This window comes from Mobula hypostoma, chromosome 4, assembly GCF_963921235.1.
Source record: "Mobula hypostoma chromosome 4, sMobHyp1.1, whole genome shotgun sequence".
NCBI lineage: Eukaryota > Metazoa > Chordata > Chondrichthyes > Myliobatiformes > Myliobatidae > Mobula > Mobula hypostoma.
In genome coordinates, this window is record NC_086100.1 from 53,259,607 (window position 1) to 53,282,311 (window position 22,705).

Below are 22,705 nucleotides of genomic sequence, written 5' to 3' on the forward strand. Positions count from 1 at the left end.
GGGGGTATGGAGGGAAGGCTGGTGCAGGGTTCTGAGTTGGATGATCAGCCATGATCATACTGAATGGCGGTGTAGGCTCGAAGGGCCGAATGGCCTACTCCTGCACCTATTTTCTATGTTTCTATGTAACTGCATTGGCTGGCACGTTCAATAACTCTGGAATCATCCTAGAGCATCAGGGTCACCAATCTATGTTTTCACAAATAAAGTGAGTCGTTTCATGTTTAAGAAAAACTGTAACACATTTTATTGAACTCCAAAACCTGAGCACAAAGCGTGGTAAAAGTACTTTACTTAATTACACCATCATGTCAGAATAGCCTCTTAAAGTGAACTCCAACTCAACACTGGTGGCTGTGAATCATGTACGTTTCCAATTACTGTACACCACCCTGAATGGTGTTAAAGGACTTAAAGACAACATTCAAAATGGACTTTAGAATACATCTTATGTCCCTCATGAATTGAGAAATGAACTAAACCCATCTGTAAGAATACAGTATCTGTGGCTAAGCTGAAGAAGGAAACTGATGGCTTTATTGCTCTTGCCAGAATATATAATTTAGAACAGACACTGCATAACTACCTTCCACAGAGCGACAACCAGCCTGAAGCACCCAGGAATACATATCCATTTTGGATTGAGAAAGTAGCTGATCCCCTGTCAAGTAAGTGTTGTGCGATGAAGCGATAAAGTAGTTGCACAGAGGCTGATCCATATCCTGATTTACTTCACTGTGCAAGGGGTTAAATATGTCACATGCAGGGCTGCGCATGAAGTTAGTAAAACCTGGATGTGAAAGGAGAATTAGTGAGTTGATTATGAGCAGGTTTTGCTTTAAATGCATTCATTTTAGTTATCAAAACAAACTATTTCCTTTGAGGACTAACATCTATTATGGTTAATAAGCACAGCAAGGATGAAACATTGTAATGATATGAAAGTCACTTGGTCTCAAAAATTAATAAAAATCTCAAAATAGCCTACAACACTTTAAAGGCAATTTAGAATTTAGTTACAGGTTTGGATTTGAAGAATTCTTCATCTGCAATTCCAAATTTGTGATATTATGCTGTTTATTAGTATTCTAGATATGTTGAATGAATAAGGCTTTTCTGGATCCAATATGACATGAAGTACTACACAGCATTAAATAAATTTTAAAACTTTGAGACCGACATGCACTATTACATTTATTGATTTTTTTTTGAAGATGTGCTATTATTAAATTCAGATAGCAGATTAATGTGACTTGACTGAAATAAGAGTAAATATCCTTCCTTGGTAGGACTTTGAACAAGTTAAAGCTTAACAAAACTCTATAAAATCACAGTTCTTTATGTTTAAATATGTCATAATACAATTCCAAACAACCAAAGAGGTTTTCACAATGATATGCAACTTGCTTTTCAGTTTTGTCTCCAAGTCCTGATTTGTCTGGAGACTTGTCAACCCAAGTAAAAACACTTCGGGGGAATAAAACTTCAAAACTAATGTAAAACTAGAGAATACCATGGTTCACTTTTAAAAACCAACTACTTAATATCAGTCTCAGCATCCTTTAGTAGTCTTCATGCTTAACGTCACTTTGTATTCTTCAAAGTTTTTGCTCAATGTTCTTGATTAATTGAAAAGTTATTTATTTACTAAATGGTTATCGTTTCTTCTATCTCTACATGCACCAAGATGCTAAACAATTAATATGATTCTTCAGTAAAAATAAAAGTATTTGGGAAAATTCTATTAAATAGAATATTTATGTTAAGGAGCAATTCATTTATAATGTACCATCAGAAATTCAGGATGCTCCAACATTTTTTCACATCTAGTCAGGTATTCATGAAGTGTAACAATTATTAAAATAACAAGGAATATACTGCTAAAATTATCAGTTACTCTATACATTGATAGAAACATAGAAACACAGAAACACAGAAAACCTACAGCATAATACAGGCCCTTCGGCCCTCAAAGTTGTGCCGAATATGTCCCTACCTTAAAGATTACTAGGCTTACCTATAGCCCTTTCTTTTTCTAAGCTCCATGTACCTATCCAAAAGCCTTTTAAAAGACTCTATCGTATCCACCTCCACGACCGCCGCCGGCAGCCCATTCCACTCACTCACCACTCTCTGAGTAAAAAACTTACCCCTGACATCTCCTCTGGACCTACTCCCCAGCACCTTAAACCTGTGCCCTCTTGTGGCATCCATTTCAGCCCTGGGAAAAAGCCTCTGACTATCCACACGATCAATGCCTCTCATCATCTTATACACCTCTGTCAGGTCACCTCTCATCCTCCTCCGCTCCAAGGAGAAAAGGCCGAGTTCACTCAACCTGTTTTCATAAGGCATGATCCCCAATCCAAGAAACATCCTTGTAATTCTCCTCTGCATCCTTTCTAGGGCTTCCACATCCTTCCTGTAGTGAGGCGACCAGAACTGAGCACAGTACTCCAAGAACTGACCAGGGTCCTATATAGCTGCAACATTACCTCTCGGCTCCTAAATTCAATTCCACGATTAACGAAGGCCAATACACCATATGCCTTCTTAACCACAGAGTCAACCTGTGCAGCTGCTTTGAGCATCCTATAGACCTGGACCCCAAGATCCGTCTGATCCTCCACACTGCCAAGAGTCTTACCATTAATACTATATTCTGCCATCATATTTCACCTACCAAAATGAACCACTTCACCCTTATCTAGGTTGAACTCCATCTGCCACTTCTCAGCCCAGTTTTGCATCCTATCAATGTCCCGCTGTAACCTCTGACAGCCCTCCATACTATCCACAACACCTCCAACCTTTGTCATCAGTAAAATTACTAACCCATCCCTCCACTTCTTCATCCAGAACATTTATAAAAATCACAAAGAGTAAGGGTCCCAGAACAGATCCCTGAGGCACTCCACTGGTCACCGACCTCCATGCAGAATATGACCCTTCTACAACCACTCTTTGCCTTCTGTGGGCAAGCCAGTTCTGGATCCACAAAGCAATGTCCCCTTGGATCCCATGCCTCCTTACTTTCTCAATAAGCCTTGCATGGGGTACCTTATCAATTGCCTTGCTGAAGTCCACATATACTACATCTACTGCTCTACCTTCATCAATGTGTTCAGTCACATCCTCAAAAAAATTCAATTAGGCTCGTAAGGCACGACCTGCCTTTGACAAAGCCATGCTGACTATTCCTAATCATACCATACCTCTCCAAATGTTCATAAATCCTGCCTCTCAGGATCTTCTCCATCAACGTACCAAACACTGAGGTAAGACTCACCGGTCTATAATTTCCAGGGCTATCTCTACTCCCTTGAATAAAGGAACAACATACGCAACCCTCCAATCCTCTGGAACCTCTCCCGTCCCATTGATGATGCAAAGATCATCGCCAGAGGCTCAGCAAGCTCCTCCCTCGCCTCCCACAGTAGCCTGGGGTACATCTCATCCGGTCCCAGCTTACAATGTATTACAATTTTTCTCACTTCTGATTTTAAACACCAAATGAGAATAATAGCACCAGCTATCTGGAAACTGTACGGAAATCTGTCTTCATAACACAAAGTACTCTTAAGTATATACATGGCACTTTTTTTTGCACTCTCTACCTATTAGCTCCGCCCGCCAAAATCATTAATTCTTTAATGACCTTTATATAACAGCACAAATACCAATTTACTAGTGGAATGGTGGATGGAGTTGCAGTTTAACACAAAAGTAGAAGCCAAGATATGTTTATACTAAACATTAGTACTCAATTGCATTTTCAAAAAATACTAAATTTTAAAACTATTTGCTTTTATATTTTTATGTTACTTCATTTCGTAATAGGGTTTTGAACTTGCTGTGTCAGAAATTGCAGGTGGTACTTAGATCAAATATTAATCCAGATTAAATGTGGAAAACTTCAAATACAAAGTTCAACTACAGAAAGTCAATGCACAACCAGAGAGATAATCCTCTCCAAAATATCATGAACCTCCGCAGATTCCCATTGGATCAGGAATTAGCTCTATTACATCTCCTATCTCATACTTACTCAGACCAACAATAAAGAAAAGAAAATCACAGAGAGCAACTCAAGAGACTTCTTTGTAACTGAGCACGATAAACAAAAGAAAAGACATAAAATCCCAATCTGAGCAAACTCTGTTTGTTTCATTGAACCCAAATCCGAACTCAAATAGTGGTATTTACTCTCAAGCTACTAACAACTCCACTGCTGGCACTGTCATGCCTCAGGTAGACTATAATTCAGAACTTTGCTAACGTTGCTGGATAGATCTCAGTTTTTGTTAAACAAAGCCATAATTTTGATACCCTGGGACTTCCTAGAACTCTGTCAATTCTAGAACATTTCACCCAATCTGAAACACTGTCTAAAGCAAAATTCTTAGCAACTTGGTCTAAGGAATTCTGGGGGGGGATGTTCAATGGAGTTATTGCTCCTTTCCTGTTTCTGACTTCCATCTACACTGACTCTAAGTGATGCCTCCATGATGTCCTCCTTCCTGTAGTTTATCATGATATCCCTGATTAATAATGCTACTCCCCCAATTCCTTCCCTATCCTTTTTGAAACATCTAAATCCTGGAACATCCAGAAACATTCCTGCTTTTGTGACACTCAAGACTGTAATGGCCACAATGTCATGGTCCCATGTACTGATCCATGCTCTAAGTTCATCAACCTTGTTCCAGATACTTCTCACATTAAGGTAAATACATTTCAACCCCTTTGACTGACTGCATTTATGCCCTATCCACTGCCTATCCTTCCTCACAGTCTCTCTACATGCTGCATCTATCCTTACATCAACTGCTCAACCCTCTGGCCCATCACCCTGGTTCCCAGCCCCAGCCAACAGAGTTTAAACCTTCCCCAACAGCTCTAGCATACATGCACACAAGGATATTGGTACTACTTGAGTTTGGGTGTAACCTATCCCTTTTGTAGAAGTTATACCTTTACCAGAAGAGAACCCAATGACAACAAATTTGAAACTCTGTCCCCTGCACAAATACTTCAAACACATGTTCATCTGCCATATGATTCTACTTTACCCTCACTGGTGCGTGGCACAGGCAGCAATCTAGAGATTACTATCCTTGAGGTCCTGCTTCTTAGCTCCTTATATTTGCTCTTCAGGTGCTATTCCTTTTCCTACCTTTGATACCAATATGTTCCACAACTTCTGCCTGTTCACCCTCCCACTTAAAAATGCCATGGACCCAATCTGAGATGTATTGAGACAAGCTGAGACTCAATCTCTACCTACAATCATTTGCACATTTATTGTTCCCATTACCTTCAACTCCCAAGAGATTTTGTTGCTTCTTTGCCTCGCTGACTTCAAATTTTCTTATAATATCTATACAATATTCTATTGTCACATTGTACATCTGTAAAGAATAAAGATACAGGTAAATCTCATGTTCTTAACTTGAGGAAAATGATATGTGATGCAAAAAAAATCACTTACACACAGCTTGATTACATATGAATTGAATTCCTTGGAATTCCATTTGAACTGTTTAAACAAAGTTTATTCATTAAAAATATAAATGAATTTGTATGCCACTGTCATCCTAACTCATACCAAGTCATTTTCATCAATAATTCCTATGCTTACTGGTTAATATTAATTAAGCAATTGCACTGATCTTAAATTCTTACCACTGTTTTTAAATCTCTTGTACTTTCCTATCTCTGAAGTTACATCTAGTCCTACTAATCCTATCATGTCCTTTAATTCCAGTCTTTTGATGAACTCCAAATTTAGTTCCTCTATCACTGGTGACTGTTGCTTCAGATTTAACGGGACCAGCAGACTAGAATTTCCTCCATATGCCCCTCCATTTCTCAACCTCTCTTATCTCTTAAGCTTCCCCTTAAACATAAACTCTTTTTTCTCTAATGTGATAAATATTACTAGATAGCACTCATTTATACTGCCATAAAATGATTGTGCACCTTAAAAGCCATTCATAAATATAAGCCACTATTAACAATTAAACTACCATGACATGTTGCAGTCTGCACCTTGAATCAGACTAGCATTTTTTTAAATTCACTTGAGCTGCAAACCAAAAAATTTTAAATTGGCAGGATGCTCTAAAATTCAAAATTGTTAATATTGGAAACAATCCTTGTCTAAATAAAAAAGGAATCCACAATATTTAATTTACTTACTTTTTGTTCTGATTTGAGAAAGTGAGCAAATTCTTCCACAGTTAGATGGTCTTTCTTGTTACTATAAGCTTTCACCAATAGGAAGAGATCCCGTCGCAAAGACATCATCTTGTAGAACACAGAGAACTCTTCAAGATTTAATTTGCCCTTATTTTCACCTGTGTCAGCTTCCTACTAGGAATTGGGGGTAGAGGGCAGGAGACAAGGGGAAAACAATTAAGGGAAAAGGTTTTCCAACTTCAAGGACCAAGTCATTTCAAACAATGGATGCAATTTAAGATTTGTATTTTATCAAGATAATTCTGGATAAGATGTTCTTTTTCTCCACAATTTAACCTCTACTGTTTTCCACTTAATCTAACTATCTAAAATCACCTTCTAGATTCTATACTGTTATTATTAGTTATAGTGATCAACCAGGAGAAATAAACCATTTGTCCCACAAGCTTTCCTTTACTTTTCTCCTCACATGCTTAAAGTGGGAAGTGTTCACTATCCTGTTGACTTCCAGACTAGAATATGGAACATCCTCTCCATTACTTTAGCTTATTTAAGTCACGAGAACTTCCAAAAACCAATTACAAAACTGTTATATATTGCTTTAAAGAATATCCCATTTGGAAACGTTTCTTTAACAATGAATGACAATGAAAGTACAACAAGGGAATTTGTTGATAAAATAACAATTTAAAACAAGTTAATGTGGCATAGTCACAATTGTTAATGGCAAAATATGTAACATTGTATACAAGATAAAAAGTGTAAACAGAAGTGAACTAATTCTTATAGAATAGTATTTCTTAAGTGTTATAGATCATTTACTTTCACGGTTAAACAAATTAAAACTGAATGCATAGCTCATGGTAGTGTGGGAGAAAGAGACTCCTATTCATAAGGCACCAGCACGATCACGGGGGTAAGAGGGAGCCTTAGGTTGCCTCCAATGAACCTGAATAGCCAATAGTCCTTAAACCAAAAAGAAATGTGGGGTAAAGGTGCCTGTAGCTGTTTAAAAAAGTTGTAGTTTTCTCCACAATGGGTTCCCAGTATTATTCCTACTTTTCTTTATGGTCTTAGAACTGACTACATTTCACTGTCACTTGCCAGAGGAACAAAAGATTATATGCTGCTCTGCGGCACAAGAGGCCAGTGAATTAGTTACTCTATGGCTATCAAATCTCCGCAATCATTTCAGAAAAGTCTTTGAGGAGAAACGATTTTATTTTAACTTTTCATTTTTCAGGAATTGAATGTCACCAACAGACCAACCATAATTGCCGATCCCTAATTGGCTTCGAGAACTTGGTAATCAGCAACCTTCTTGAACCACTGTGACTGGAACCCCCAAATTACTGTTGGATACAGAGTTCCAACATTTCAACCAAGTGACAATGAATGACCAGCAATATATTTCAAAATTAGCATGAGGGGTAAAACCAGAGGATGGAAAGTGAAGTCATCTACCTTTAATATACACTTTCACCTCCCTCTCTCCTCCTTGACTTGGCTTCATCAGCACTTTTTTGCCCTCCTCTCTCCACATATATCTTTATCTCTCACACAACAGCCACTGTCTCACAGTTCCATCTCACTCCTCCCTGGCTCCATTTGCACAATAACCCCTTCTTCACTTGGTTCTATCTAATGCTTGCCAGCCACTGCCTCACCCCTCCCTCTAAGCTCTTTATGGTGGCCAACTCTCCTTCAAACTCTCAGTCCTAATGCAGAGTATCAAACTGAAATATCAGCTATCCCTTTACCTCTACAGATGCTGTTTGAATCACTGAATTCCTCAAGCAGTTTGCTCATTGCTCCAGAGTTTGCAACAACTGCAGTCTTGTGTCCCCTTTACTTCTATATTTTAATGGTTGTAATACCACTGGTATATCAGTTGCTTGCTCTATACTAGTGTAATGCCCTGGTTAAGATTTTTACTGCTATGCTGTAGGTATTTCATTTTAGTTGCTCTCCGTCGAAGCAGTGTGTCCTGCTGATAATGTTTGGGTTTCAGATAAGGGACTGTGATGTTCAACTTGGGAATATTGTGTCAACCCGTCAGGATGGTGGAATTGGGAGAAGGTTCTCGAGTAAGCTGGGCGGAGAGAAATTTGTGACAGACACCGATGGGGTTGGAGGTCTTTCTGGCAGAAGCTGCGGAAAGGACAGGAGGCAAGATGGCTGAAGATACCATGGGATGGAGCACCCTGTTGCACTGTGTGCTTTGTGCACATGAACGGCTCCAAGGAGGAAGGGCCAATACTCCAGAGAAAGAGCCCTTTCGCTTGAGATGGATTTCAAGCGTAGTTTGGAATGTGGTGTGTGCTTTCACGCAAACTATGGGTCCCCTGAGTGAGTAAAAAGACAACTTCAATATGAGCTCCAACGATGTGCACATTTAGACTGGTTTTAACTGTAATGAGACCATTTAATTTTTCCCTTTTTTCTTTTTCCTACTAACTGTTTGATAAAGCTGATATTTTTAAATATACTTTGCTTATAATTTTATGCAGTGTATGACTTGTTATTTCTTGACGACCAACAATTGCGCATGGGCAGTACTTCCACAACATTCACTCAAACTGAGGTTTCTTTAATTGGAACATCAAGACATTTCTGCTTGGTTGAGCCCAAATCGTACCAACTCTAGACGCCTATTGCTTATGAAAGGTGGCCTTCTCACCACTGAATCCTGTGGCTGTTAGCCAAGTTTCCCTACGAGCCTGGTAAGGGGGCTGTATTAAGATTAACGTTCTTCAAACTCTATATTAATGCCAACATTTTCAAGTCTCTCACACCTTTTAAAATGAAATGTATTGCTTTGCATGCTGCAATAGGTAGCTTCACATTATAGTCCATCTGTTGTAATCTTGGTTCTTCATTAAACTTGTTTATGTCCATTTGTAGTCTCCTAAGATTTAGATGTTAGCTATTATTGGCATGAGGGCAAGCCTCCACTCACAATTGTTTATAAGAATGGTTAGCACCACTGGACCCTGAAGGACAGCAGGAATCAAAAGTTGTACGAAGAGGAGGCACACATCCTGTGATAATTCCTAAAGCTACATCATTAAACCATTACGTGCCCAGATTTTAATTCAATGCATATATTATTTTCCTTTGTGATTTATTTTGTTTTATGTATATTTTTCTGGAATACTTATAACAAGCTATTCAGAACCTTTGAACTTCTTTAGATCATGGCTGACTACGAAACCATTAAATCTGTCCCAGAAGATAATATTTTCCCCTTCACAGAGGCACTTAACAATAAAGTAACAGCTTTGATATCTAGCTTCCAATAATGTATTTAAATAATGATATCTTTAAGGAAAGAAATAATTGAAACATTCTATTCTAAAGTGCATGCAACTGTAAATAATTTTGCAGACACAAACCTATGCAAATAAAAAGCTCATCTTCATTTTGTGTTTCTGGATTGCATAATGAAAACAGTTCTAACATTTAAAATTTGAAAAATATACATAATAGTCTTCAATGGTTTATTTGAAATGAAGATAGATACAGAAAGCAAAATATGCAACCAATAACAATCCACCCATTAAGATTGATTTTAAATTTTATAATATACTGAAGCTTAGTCTCAATTTCTGTAATCATATTATTTAAGATATCTATTTCATCCGTCCAATGATAAAAGTCAAACTCCAGACCGTCAGTGATAGGAACTTCAATTGTGAACATTGAATTATTTGATTTCATTTTGTAAATTTCAATTAATTTGTATCATAGATTTTAAGTAAACCAAAGATTTTGCATATATTTTAATACTTAAATTTATCTTTAACTTTTTAAGTTTCATAAAACAGGCTCAGGCACTGCTCAACATTCAAGAATGGCAGACTTTTAAAATCTTCAAACTCAGGATGATTAGAAAAATCAGAGAGGGGAATTTTTGATCAAATTCACTTTGCAGTAGTCGACAAGTATTGTAAACATTGAAGTAGAATTGTATTCAATCATGAACGAAAAGTTTTTGGAATCTGACTTATTTAAAATTATTTTAACTTTTAAAATTTCTCAACAGAGACTCAGGCACTGCTCTACGTTCAAGTACAGCTGGAACAGGTAGGCCTGGAGGGCCTCAGAAAATGTGTAGCTATGGAAACATTAACTGCAAGAGGGTAATTGCCAGAGCAGTTCTGATTAAGCAGTCTCAAGCCCAAGATATTTATTTAAAACCATTACACTTTTAAAAAACATAATTTACATTTTATGGAGTATTATTTTCCATTAGCTTTCAAATAGTTCATAGAATTATCTTTATTATACTTTCTAGACCAAATAAACTTCAAAATTCTTAAATGTACACATATTCTATAAGTCTCTTTTCTTCAGTCCAAGGCAAGGTGGTTTCAAGTAAATCAAGTTTTCCATAACCTGTGGCCTATACTGCAGCCATGCAAATTGTTCCTCTATGCAGATATTTCATTTGTTCCAGTGTACAAGTTAATACAGAACTTAACTTCAAAACAACAGTAAAATAAGGCATCTTTTTACCCTATATTCTATTCTGGAAATACTAAAAAGACAAAGTGAAAAATAATTTGATAATTTTAAAAATATCCTATTTGTACACTGTTCAGATTAAGTACTGTTAGGTTCTGATGTTCTAAAATATTACTGGAAAATAAAATGAAGATGAGACCTAAAAACTAGAAATAAAGACAACAACGAGGTGGTCGCGGGAGGAAGATGGGATTGCTTTGACGTGGACTGGGCAGTATTCAAAAATTTATCAGAGGATCTGAATGAATACATCACAGTTGTCAAGGACTTTATTAAAGTCGTAGATAAATGTGTCCCCACAAAATCATTCAGAATCTTCCTCATCCAGAAGCCCTAGATAAATCATGAGATCCATAATCCACCAGATTAGTGGCATAATGGTCTGGTGACCATATGAAATACAAGAGGTTCAGGTCAGACTTCTGGAAAGCTATCTCACATGCAAAGTGGCAATTCTGGACCAAACTAAAGGATGCTTGACAGGTATGGCAGGGCTTGAATGCTATCACCTCCTACAAATTGAAACCATACGGAATAGATGAAAACAAGGTTTTGCTCTCAAATGAGCTCAATGCCTTTTATCCTTGCTTGGACTGCCAAACCATGGACGCATCTTCTCGAACTCCCACACACCCTGATGACCAGGTGATTTCAGTTTCTGAGGCCAACGAGGAAGTATCCTTCAGGAGCATGAACCCATGTGGATCATCTGGCTTAATAAAGTATCTGGCCAAGTAATAAAGGTTGTGCTGATCAACTGTCTGAAGTCTGAGGTACCCAAATGCTTCACGCAGGCTTCAATTATATCAGTGCCTATGATGAGCATGGTAATGTGCCTCAATGACAATTGTCCAGTAGCACTTGCATCTATACTGATGAAGAGCTTTGTGAGGTTAGTGATGAAACATATCAACTCCTGCTTAAGGAGCAACTTGAATCCACTCCAATTTGCCTACCATCACAACAGGCCAATAGCAGATACAATTTCATTGGCTCTTCAATCAACCTTGTAATATCTGGACAGTGGAGATGTATACATCAGGATGCTCTTCATTGACTACAGCTCAGCATTCAATATTAACATCCCCTCAAAACTAACCAATAGGCTTCAAGACCTAGGCTGTAATACCTCCTTGTGCAACTGGATCTTGACTTCCTCACTTGCAGCCCCCAGTCAATTCAGATTGGCAACATCTCCTCCACAATCACCATCAGCACGGGTGCACGAAGGAGCTGTGTGCTTAGCACCCGCTCTACTCACTTTATTCTTAATTCTGTGAGGCTCAACATAGTTCTAATTCTACGTTTGCTGACAACACAACTGCAATTGGCCAAATCGAAGGTGGTGATGAATCAGCATATAGGAGAGAGACTGAAAATCTGGTTGAGTGGTGCCACACAACATTTTACATTTTACTCAGCTTCTGCAAGACCACGGAGCTGATTATTGACAAAGCCCATCTTCATCAGGTGATCAAAGGTGGGGAGGGTCAGCAACTTTAATTTCCTCGGTGTTATCATTTCAGAGCATCTGTCCCGGGTCCAGCACGTAACTACCATTATGAAGAAAGTATGGCAGTGCCTCCACTTTCTTAGAAGTGTGGAAACACCAGCACCCTTGAATGAAAAAAATTACAAAAAGTAGTGGATAAAACCCAGACCATCACGGGTAAAGCACTCCCCACCATCGAGCACAACTGTCACAGGAAGGCAGCAACCATCATCAAAGACCCCCACCATCCAGGCCATGCTCCCTGTCACTGCTGCCATCAGGTAGGAGATACAGGAGCCTCAGGATCCACACTACCAGGCTCAGGAACAGTTATTATCTCTCAGCCATCAGGCTCTTGAACAGAGGTGATAACTTCACTCACCCCAAAACTGAATTATTCCCACAACCTATGGACTCACTTTCAAGGACTAATCATCTCATGATCTCGATAATTAATTTTTTATTTATTATTACTATTTTGCTTGTTTTTTGTTGTTTCTTTGTATTTACTGTGAATGCCCTCAAGAAATGAATCTCAGGGTTGTATATGGTGACTTACAAGTACTCTGACAATAAATCTAAATTGAACTTTGAACTGCACAATATAGGAATATTATGCAAATGTTCATCCAGAGACAGGGAAAGGAAATAAAATAAAACAATTGTACGTCAAAGTAACTGGGAAAGTGAAAAGTTTGTACAAGAAGTTTGATGGAAATATGCAGCAGATCTACTTACTGCTCCTGACACAGCTTTGACAATAAGGTGCCATTGACATATTCTTGAAATCACATCCAACCTTTCTTCTAAACTGAGCTCAGGAACGTGGAGATGGTGGTTTATGGTCTAATTAATTTGTTCATGCATCAGATGAATTTATTTCCACTTACCATAATATGAACAGACTTGTACCATATACTCAGAAACAACACCTAAACGAGATATAGGATGAAATGGGTCTGAAATGACTGAAGTGCAAAAACATTTGAAATTACATCAGTGCTGAAAAGCACCATGGAAAATTTGAAACAAATGAGCTTGCTGAAGTAGTGCAAAGATAGAGGTTAAAACATGAAATAAAAGGGTTGGGGGAGGAGGGTATCTGTTATGCATTTTGGTCTTCTTAAGAAATAATGTTTCAAGTTCTAGCACTTCCCAGAAACTTACCAGTTTACTGTAGACTTTATTATAACACTGTGGACATCTTGAAATGAAATGAAAGCTTTTTGAGTGTTAATAAAATTACAGCTAATAATCTGGAAATCTGCTAGTCTGGTACCACCTAGACTTGCGTGTCCCAGATTATCAGTTTTACAGTGAGCTGGTGTGCCTCATCCACTCTACTGGATTCATCTTCAAGGAACGACCATATATCAGTCTAAGCAAATACCCTTCCATAAATCTATGTTGATCCTGTTCAATCATGTTATTTTCTACTACTTCTTCTTCTATTTCCAGCTGTTTAGATGCATCTAGGTGTATTACAGCCCTCCGCAGGATGTATAATTAATTATAGAACTTCAAGGAACTCAAATTCTCGAATACAACCTCGTCTCACGTATAAACTGAATAATAGACTCTTCAATCAGATGTTGATTCTCTTGATGGCCAAACAAAGATTTAATAGAAAACCAAAATAAATTTAAGCCAGATAGCCTCTTGAACATCATGCTTCTTTCAATTTTGTATCGATTACAGCTCAGCAAAACATGCTGGACTGTCTCTGGACTACCACAGTCACATAATCCAGTAGGATGTTTTCCTATTATCTTTAAATAATAGTTTAACCCACAATGCCCCAACCTAAGTCTTGTAAATTTCACCATATCTCTACAACTTAGAAGGTAACAGTCAGAGACCTTTTTAACTAGTGGGTGACTAGAAAAATAATGCCTGCCCCTTAATTCATTTTTCCAATCCTCCTGCCACTTCTTCTCGATACCTTTTTTAATCCTACTTCTCAATTCTGCTCTGCCTAGGGGAACCCTAATTTCTACTTGCCTGCTCCATAAGGAAGACTTTGCAATGCCATCCACAATTTCATTTCCCTCCACCCCAGCATGCCCAGGTATCCATGAAAATCTAGCTGCACTACCCATCTTCCCTACTCTAAACAACACTAAGAGAATCTGAATAACTATGTCAGGAGGAGCTTTTGATTTACTCCCTTTTATAGACTCTAAGACAGCAGCAGAATCCAAACAGATGATAACCCTATGTGGTCGAGAGTCTTCTATCCACCATAAGGCCCAGAGGGTTGCTAATAATTCTGTTGCAAAGACAGAAACACCATCTGAAACCCGGTGACCAATCTTAACTCCAAGTTGAGACACATACATCCCAAATCCTGCCCTACTGCTCTCTGGGTCCACTGAGCCATCAGTAAAAATCTTCAGATAAGATCCTCATTTATTATTTAAATATTAATTTGTGATCAACGCTGATGAAATTGCACTGCTTCCTTGAAGCTGAATAAGGAGGAATAGGTCTAGTTCTGGTTCTGGAAAGAGCCAAAAAGGGACGGGTGGCAAGCAAAATTGGTCAACTATGTCTTCCTCAGTCAGTTTCAATTTCTCAGCCCAGTTATTAACCAAATCTAAAAATGGGTATCTTTTAATTTTACTTTGGCACTCCAACTTCCCCTGCAAAAGACACTTTGATGGACAGCTGTGATTGACTCCATTTAGTTTTACCCAATACTGCAGGCCCAACTGAATTCGCCTTAAATGCACTTCTCCCATCATCTCCACACATAATGCCGGGACTGATGTTGCTCTAAAAGCTCCACAACAGTGCTTGGAAAACTAGACACTGTGCAGTCCAAAGCACTTAGGTGTCTAGTTTTCCAAGCACTGCCGTAGCAGCGGAACCATAAGCAATACAACCATAATCTATAACTGATCTAATCATAGCTAGATAAATATTAAGTACATAGTTTCCCGCCCTGCTCCCCAGACGCATCCAGCAATATTTCTCATAACATTTAAAACTTTCTCACACTTTCCAATTGTTTTATCTATATGAACCCTCCAAGCAAGTCTTTCATCAAACCAGACACCTAAAAACTTGAATACCTTGACTTTTTCTAGTGGAGAATCATATAGACACAATTCACAATCAGGAATCTTTCTTCTAAAGGCAAAAATCATATATTTGGACTTAGAAGCAGAAATCCTGAAACCCCATTTATTAGCCCAGTTTTCAACTGATCTTAAAGCCTTTTGCACCTGCCTTAAAATATTCTTGATGTTTCTTCCTCTTTTCCAGATTGCACCATTGTCTGCAAACAATGATTTGCCAAATCCTGTTCCTACCTGATCAAAGATATCATTTATCGTGATATTAAGAAGAACTGGACTAATGACACTTCCTTGAGGGGTACCATTACCTATTTTAACTGACTTGGAGCTTGTTCCACCTATTCTTACTTGAATTGTCCTTTCCTTAAGGAAATCATTGATCCAATTAAACATTCTACCTCTAATTCTCACATCATAGAGTTTAATTAATAAGCCATCCCTCCATAGTGAGTCATATGCTCTTTCAATATCTAGAAATACACTTACCATTACTTCTCTATTTTGAAATGCTTTTTTAATATCATGATCTAAAAGGGCAACAGATTCCATTGTTGATCTTCCAGTTCTAAAACCATTTTGATAGGCAGTAAAGTGTCCCTTATTTTCCAAAAAATAAACAAGTCTGTCGCTGACCATTCATTCCATGGTTTTACAAAGCACTGACATTAAAGCTCTAGGTCGATATGAACTAGGACTAGACGCATCCTTACCTGGCTTTAAAACTTGAACTGCCACCGCATGCTTCCATTCTACTGGTAACTTTCCTTCTTTCCACACTGAATTAAACAATGCTAGAATTTCTATTAATAGAGTCATCTAAATGTTTAAGCAATTCATAACACAGTCCACCCCTACCAAGAGAAGTGTTTGAACCTGATTGGACAGCTTCCTGCAATTCCTGAAGGGAGAAAAACAAATTTATGGAGCTAATATCATCCAAACTCCTGTCCAATTTCCAACTTTCCTTTAACATAATTTCCTTTCTCAAATCACCTAACTCTCCAGAACTATGTAACGCTTGGAACACCTCTACAAACATATCAGCCTTTTCCTTATTGGTTACAGCTTCAGTATCTCCTTCCAGCAAAGCTGGGATAGATGGTTTCCTATATATCCCTGACATTCTGTGAATGATCGTCCATAGCTGCTTTACAGGTGTCTCAGGGCTCAGTGTTCCACAAAGTCCTCTCCAACTATCCCTCTTTGCATTTTTAATTACTCTCCTTGCTACTGCTCTTTCCTTTTTATACTCCATAACATTATCTAACACTGGGTACTTTCTTAATTTCCTGTGAGCTCTATTTCTGTTTCTTACTGCTATATCACAATTTCTATTACACCACGGAACTAATGCTCGAGCCTTAAGTACATTTCGTAGCAGAATAGTCAACTGAGCAACTTTATGACTTATAGAACAGAGGGATTCATTCCCTTCCAATTGTCTATGGACCTCTCGCTATTAATCTCTTCTATTATATCCACAGCTTTCTCCTGGTACTCACCCCAATGGGCCAAAGAAAAATTATACCTAGCAGACCTCTCCTCAACTTCTACCATGAAATTGCTACCAAATCTACATAATATAGGATAGTGATCCTTCCTAGTGCGCATCTGTCCATAACATCCCATTCCCCAACCCTAGCTAAGTTGGAGGAAGTGATAGACAAGTCTAAGTGACTACAAGCATTCTTTACAATATTAAATCTTGTAGGCCTTCCGTCATTTAGCAGTACCATGTTGTATTTATCTAGAAACTCCTCTACTACTGCTCCATTACTATCTTTACTTTCACTACCCCATATTGGATTATGGGCATTGAAATCTCCAACCCAGATTACCGGGGATCTTACCTTATTCATAATTTCATCCAAATCTGATAACATCATATTACCTGGATTATAAAAGTTAATCAAAGTTATTTGACCATGAGAGCTCCAAACCTCCACAGCCACAATTTCAAGGTTAGGTTTAAAATTAAGTCTTCTAAATTGGAGTCCTGTTTTTATGAAAGTTGCACACCCTCTACTAGATTTACCTGTTCTGTCAGCTCTCAAACTATCATATCCAGGGATCACAAAATCTAAGTGAGGCTTTAACCATGTCTCCTGTATACAGATCAAATCAGGCTTGTCTTTAAAAGTTCCAACAAATCTTTTCAATTCTTGACCATTTGCAGATAAACCTCTTGCATTCCATTGTAATGTTAAAAACATCCAAATACTAATTATTGGCCTCTCCATCCACATAAAGCTCCTCTGTACTCCCTGATCCCGACAACTGGGAAGTATTCAGAAATTGTTTGTCTGTCATATACTTATGTAATTTTTCCGGCGAAATCTGTTTTATATCAAGGAATCTCTCTGCAGCTCCAACAACTACTTTTATCATATCCGACCTCTTGGCTGTAGTTTTAGCCCCAACCAGTACATCAACAACAAACGCCAAAGGACTCTTTAGTCATCAACAACATGCCTGAAGGAACCATAGTTGGAGAACTCAGAATGAACTGACTCCCCATCATTCCAATCTTTTCTTTACTTATCCTTTGCTCTCTGTCAACTTTCTTTACTGCTTCAGCATATGATACTTTTTGTTGGATACTAACATCCTGAATCTGCTTTGCCTTACTAAAATACTCACATCCTCTGAACGCCGCTATATGGTCCCCTCCACAGTTACTGCATTTAGGCACCGCTGCCTGACATGCTTTAATATCATGATCCTCTCCACATTTCATACATCTTCTTTTACCTCGACATGAACCAGCAACATGTCCAAATCTCTGGCAATTATAACAGCATATGGGAGGCCTAATGTATTCTCTAACTTGATAAGACATGTACCCAACATAGACTCTAGTTGGAAGAACATCACCTGCAAAAACCAGAAGAACAGGAGAATCCCAATTACCACTTTCTCTCGATTTTAATCATTTGGCTTCAATCACTCGACCACCTTTAATATTGTCCAAAATTTCCTTTTCAGTCATGCCAGACCAAATACCATACACTACCCCCTTAACTCCCTTCCTTTCTTTCAGAGTAATACACTCCACTTTCACAACCAATTTTCCCACCATTTTAGCACTGTTATATTGGTCAATATCTTTGCAACAAATTTTCAGCAATCCATTAGACAAAATTTTGGCCTGGAATCCTTTAACTATTTTATTTGGTTCTCTAATGCTGCTGCCACTTTCAAAGGATTAAGGGCTCTAAATCCTCCTCCTCCTTCCTTCTGACCTTTAATTTTATACAGAACTATAAATTCCTCCAATTCACCCATTTTCCTCAATTTGTTGTCCCCCATTACTTCAGGTCTTTCACTTGATGCACCACTTTTTTGGCTACCCTTACTTCTGGAGTATTCCACAGTCTCCCGCCCTCCCCCTTCAATCTCAACCCGCCCCTCTCCCTTTTGCAGACATAGGCTACAAACTAACCCTTTCCAAACTGCTAGGCTCCTCCACGCCATAGTCCCCACCCATTCAATCAATCAACAGCCCCAACTGCCAGTCTGCTTCCCACCCCGCCAGCAGCCGAGGGTTCAAAACATGATCCAGCCCCTCTGACCACCTCCCTGGCTCGCATATTGGTTCTGCCTCCATGTTATTTTCTAAAAACCATCCATCAATAATTAAAACACCCAAATCACTTCAAAGAAGTGATTACTTAATTCTAAAGAGAAGTTAAGGATTTAGAAAATAAACCATATTGATCATCTTAAGGGAAATTTGATGAAGTAACTAACCTGAAATATCTGCCTGATTTTTCTGCGAGGTAGATTCACATTTAATTTATGCATCAGTTGATAGATTTCTTCAATGTGGAGCAACCCATCCCCATTCATGTCGGCTTCTTCAAACATCTGTTTCATCCATTTGAAAATGAAATTAAAGAAAGACTACCATGGAAGTCAGTGCATTATGATCATCTTAATTTGTATGTGTATTATTTACCATAAAGCTGCAGAAAAATCGATAGGAATATTTATACTGACGCTGTTGTGATAAAATACATACATTTTTAGAATATTTGCTAAACAAATTGTGGTGAACTTCACTGGATTCATATTTAAATATATGTAAGTGGAGAATGAATATGATGTGTACGTAATTACATAATGCCTATGGCACTGGATTGTAATCCTGAGGTTGAGCGTTTAAATTTACTATCGAAAAATATCAAGAAAGTGAACTAGTAACTTGTAAAGGAGTATAAATTTAAACCCAGTTAATTTTGATTTGATTTCACTGAAATAAGACAAATATTGATTGTTGGTATGTGTCACAAAAACAAGGATATTGATTATGAGTTGTCAATCTTTTCGCAAGCAAATCCTCATCTTTGATTCCAGACATTAAATATTTTAACCCTGTTATCCAAGTGCGTGCATCCTCAGAGTTGGAGGTTACTAAGTCCAGTATCTCCATATGACTTCCATGGTAAATGCTGAAGCAGCAGCTTGGATCAAAGCTTCCTTCAGCACGTCGATGAAAGCTGGCAGATTGGCTCCATTCTAAAACTTTGCAAATAGAATCAATGGTAACTGGGGAGAGAAGAAGAAAGTTGCAAGTCATTTTCATATTAATACATTAATTTTCATACAACATCTTCTCATTTAGGTTACAATTTTCATCTACTTAATTTAACTTGGCCTTTTCATTTAAAAATAGACGAAACAGTTTGATTTCGTGCTCAGGTCCATGTGCTGAACATCAAATTGTCAGTGTGTTATTATGAGACAAAAGAAAGCATTAGTACTTAATCTGTGGAAAGTCAACTTGGAAGTTTACTTACATTTATATTTTTTCAATCCCAGGATTAAAGGTCTTCTGGAATATTGCATTTGCCCTGCTCTTGTATTGCTTCCACAGCAATGGCAAAGTTATTCAACAAACAATCTCATTTTAAGTATTAAAATAGATTCTGAATAATATACATTTTACCATGCAGTTTCACTTCATCTGTACATTTCATAATTTTGTTAGTTTGCAACTAATTTGCAGATCAGACAAATTGATTTATCTTATTCCCTTACAATAAAAGGGTTCCATTAGGCCCATCAAGCCCATGCCAACTCTCAGAGTATTCCTATCATTGTCATTCCTCCATTTATTTCCTCGTAGCCTGTTTTCTATCACATGTCTATCAACTGCCCAAATTCTTCTGCCATGTACTGTGTCTCTATCCAGGGAAAATTAAGATAGCTAAAAAACCTACCAGCACATCTTTGGGATGTGGGAGGAAACTGGAGTACCTGGAGGAAACCCACTCGGTGACAGAAAGAGCATGCAAACTCCACGCAGATGGCACCTGAAGTTAGGATTGAAGTTGCACTGTAGGATGAGCAGGACCAGCAACATTACTTGCTGTACCACTGTTCCATCCAGCTCCAGTGATATTCCACAAATGTAAAAGTGATAACATATTCATGTTTTAATATAAAATAATTAGAAAGCAGATTTAAATACACATACTTTTCGCCTTTTCATTTTTCCTCGACGGACGCCATCGAATGCATGTCCTGTTTTCATCCAAGTAGAAGAGACGAACCAAGCCTTTGCTTCCATTCTTCAGTTTGACCATTTGAGTTCCTGACTGCATTACACACATGCATCTTTCCACTGTCAAGAAGGTCAACAATGATGAATCATGGAGGAGAATAAACCGGCTTTGGTTTTTAAAAGAAAAACTAATTACCAAGGCACCTCAAAAAACACACAGACTTTCAGCACAAAATATCGCACAAAAATACTTCAGCAATAAAAGGTAAACCTACATTGCAGAAAGTGAATGAGGAAAACAAATACCTGATGCATCTAACTTTGTAAAGAAATATTTTATTTCCCAACAAGGAAATTACAACAATCTCACAATATCAGGCTCTAGTGAGAAATGTCAAAAAAATTATGTTGGAAATAAGTAGCATATAAATGAAGAAAATTTACAACAGCTCCACAGTGAAATGGAAAACTATAACAACTTAAGAACTTGCTTTAAGGTGGAATACTGTGCCCAAAAAAATTGTGCTGAACAGATACTTAATCTGTGGCAGAGAGGTAAACACCAACCATGTCAGAAGAACTAACAGCCTAATAGTCTTATAGGATATTTTTCTGTCCGTTGAGTGGTTAGAATCGATTTGAAGACTGGAGGCTTTATTGAACAGACACTCCCAACTACTTGCACTTCAAACTTCCAATCAAGATGCTGCATTAAACTGCCATTTGATTCTGAGACTGAAATGAACTCTTGTCCCTTATCTACTTTACAACTGTCTTAATCTTCAGGATAGTCTCTGAGACCTTGCATCCTCTCAATGAACCTTTGGAATGCGCTTTGTTGTTCACCTAACATCTCATCTCCAAACACTAACAACTAGGATTCAGCATTTCTTTCTGCAACTGGATTTTTGCCTTCTTGACCAACACACCACAATCAGTAAGAAGAGGCAACAACATCTCCACCATAATTGTCCTCAACATTAGTGCCTTTCAAGGCTGCTTCCTCTAACCCCTTACTTTACTCATAATCACAACTTGTGGGGTCAAATTCTGTTTTCATTTCACCTACATGTTCGCAGATGACATCCCATTAGTGGGTTGGATCTCACACAATGATGAGATAGAGTAAAGAAAGAAGATACCGAGCGTAATGCCACAGTGTTATGATGATAATCTCTCTCTCGACGTCAGCAAAAGTGCTGCTCATTGACTTCAGGAAGGAGGAAGCAGAGTGCCATGGTGGAGATGTTAAAAGCTTTGAGAACCTAGGTATAAATATCATCACTAGTTTGTCAGGACCAACCATGCAGCCATTATGGCTACGAAAGCATGCTAGTGCCTGTATTTCTTCAGAAGGCGAAGGAATTGTGCGTCTACCCAAGATGCTCACCAGTTTCTATAAATGCATCATAGAAAGCATCCTAACAGCTAACTGCTCTGCCCAAAACCATCAGAAAATGTAGGGAGTTGTGAGCACAGTCCAGTCTGTCAGGGAACAAAGATTCTCCTCAATTGAATTTGTCTGCACTTTACACGGCCTAGGAAAATCAATTAAATTAATCAAAGGCCTCTCTGATGTAGTAATTTCTCCGTTTCCATCAGACAGAAGATACAAACCTGTGAGTCGACTGGGGTGATATACTGCGTCCGGTGCTCCCGATGCAGCCTTCTATATATCGGCGAGACCCGACGCAGACTGGGAGACCGTTTCGCTGAACACCTACGCTCTGTCCGCCAAAGAAAGCAGGATCTCCCATTGGCCACACATTTTAATTCCACGTCCCATTCCCATTCTGATATGTCTACACACGGCCACCTCTACTGTAAAGATGAAGCCATACACAGGTTGGAGGAACAACACCTTATATTCAGTCTGGGTAGCCTCCAACCTGATGGCAT

General features: G+C 38.3%; 1 protein-coding gene across 2 annotated transcripts in view; it reads right to left on the bottom strand.

The window, feature by feature from the left end:
- plch1 (phospholipase C, eta 1) overlaps positions 1–22,705 on the bottom strand; it is a 101,588-nt gene that overhangs the window by 60,337 nt on the left and 18,546 nt on the right. Inside the window, exons 3-8 of one of the 2 annotated variants that reach the window (XM_063044869.1) lie at positions 20,780–20,926; positions 19,603–19,848; positions 19,051–19,178; positions 6,202–6,372; positions 5,318–5,411; positions 587–790 (exon numbers count right to left, since the gene is read on the bottom strand). In XM_063044869.1, the coding sequence (XP_062900939.1) occupies positions 587–790; positions 5,318–5,411; positions 6,202–6,372; positions 19,051–19,178; positions 19,603–19,848; positions 20,780–20,926 (990 nt within the window). Of the gene's footprint in view, positions 1–586; positions 791–5,317; positions 5,412–6,201; positions 6,376–19,050; positions 19,179–19,602; positions 19,849–20,779; positions 20,927–22,705 lie in introns of those variants that run through there. The other variant, XM_063044870.1, reaches the window with a different exon arrangement.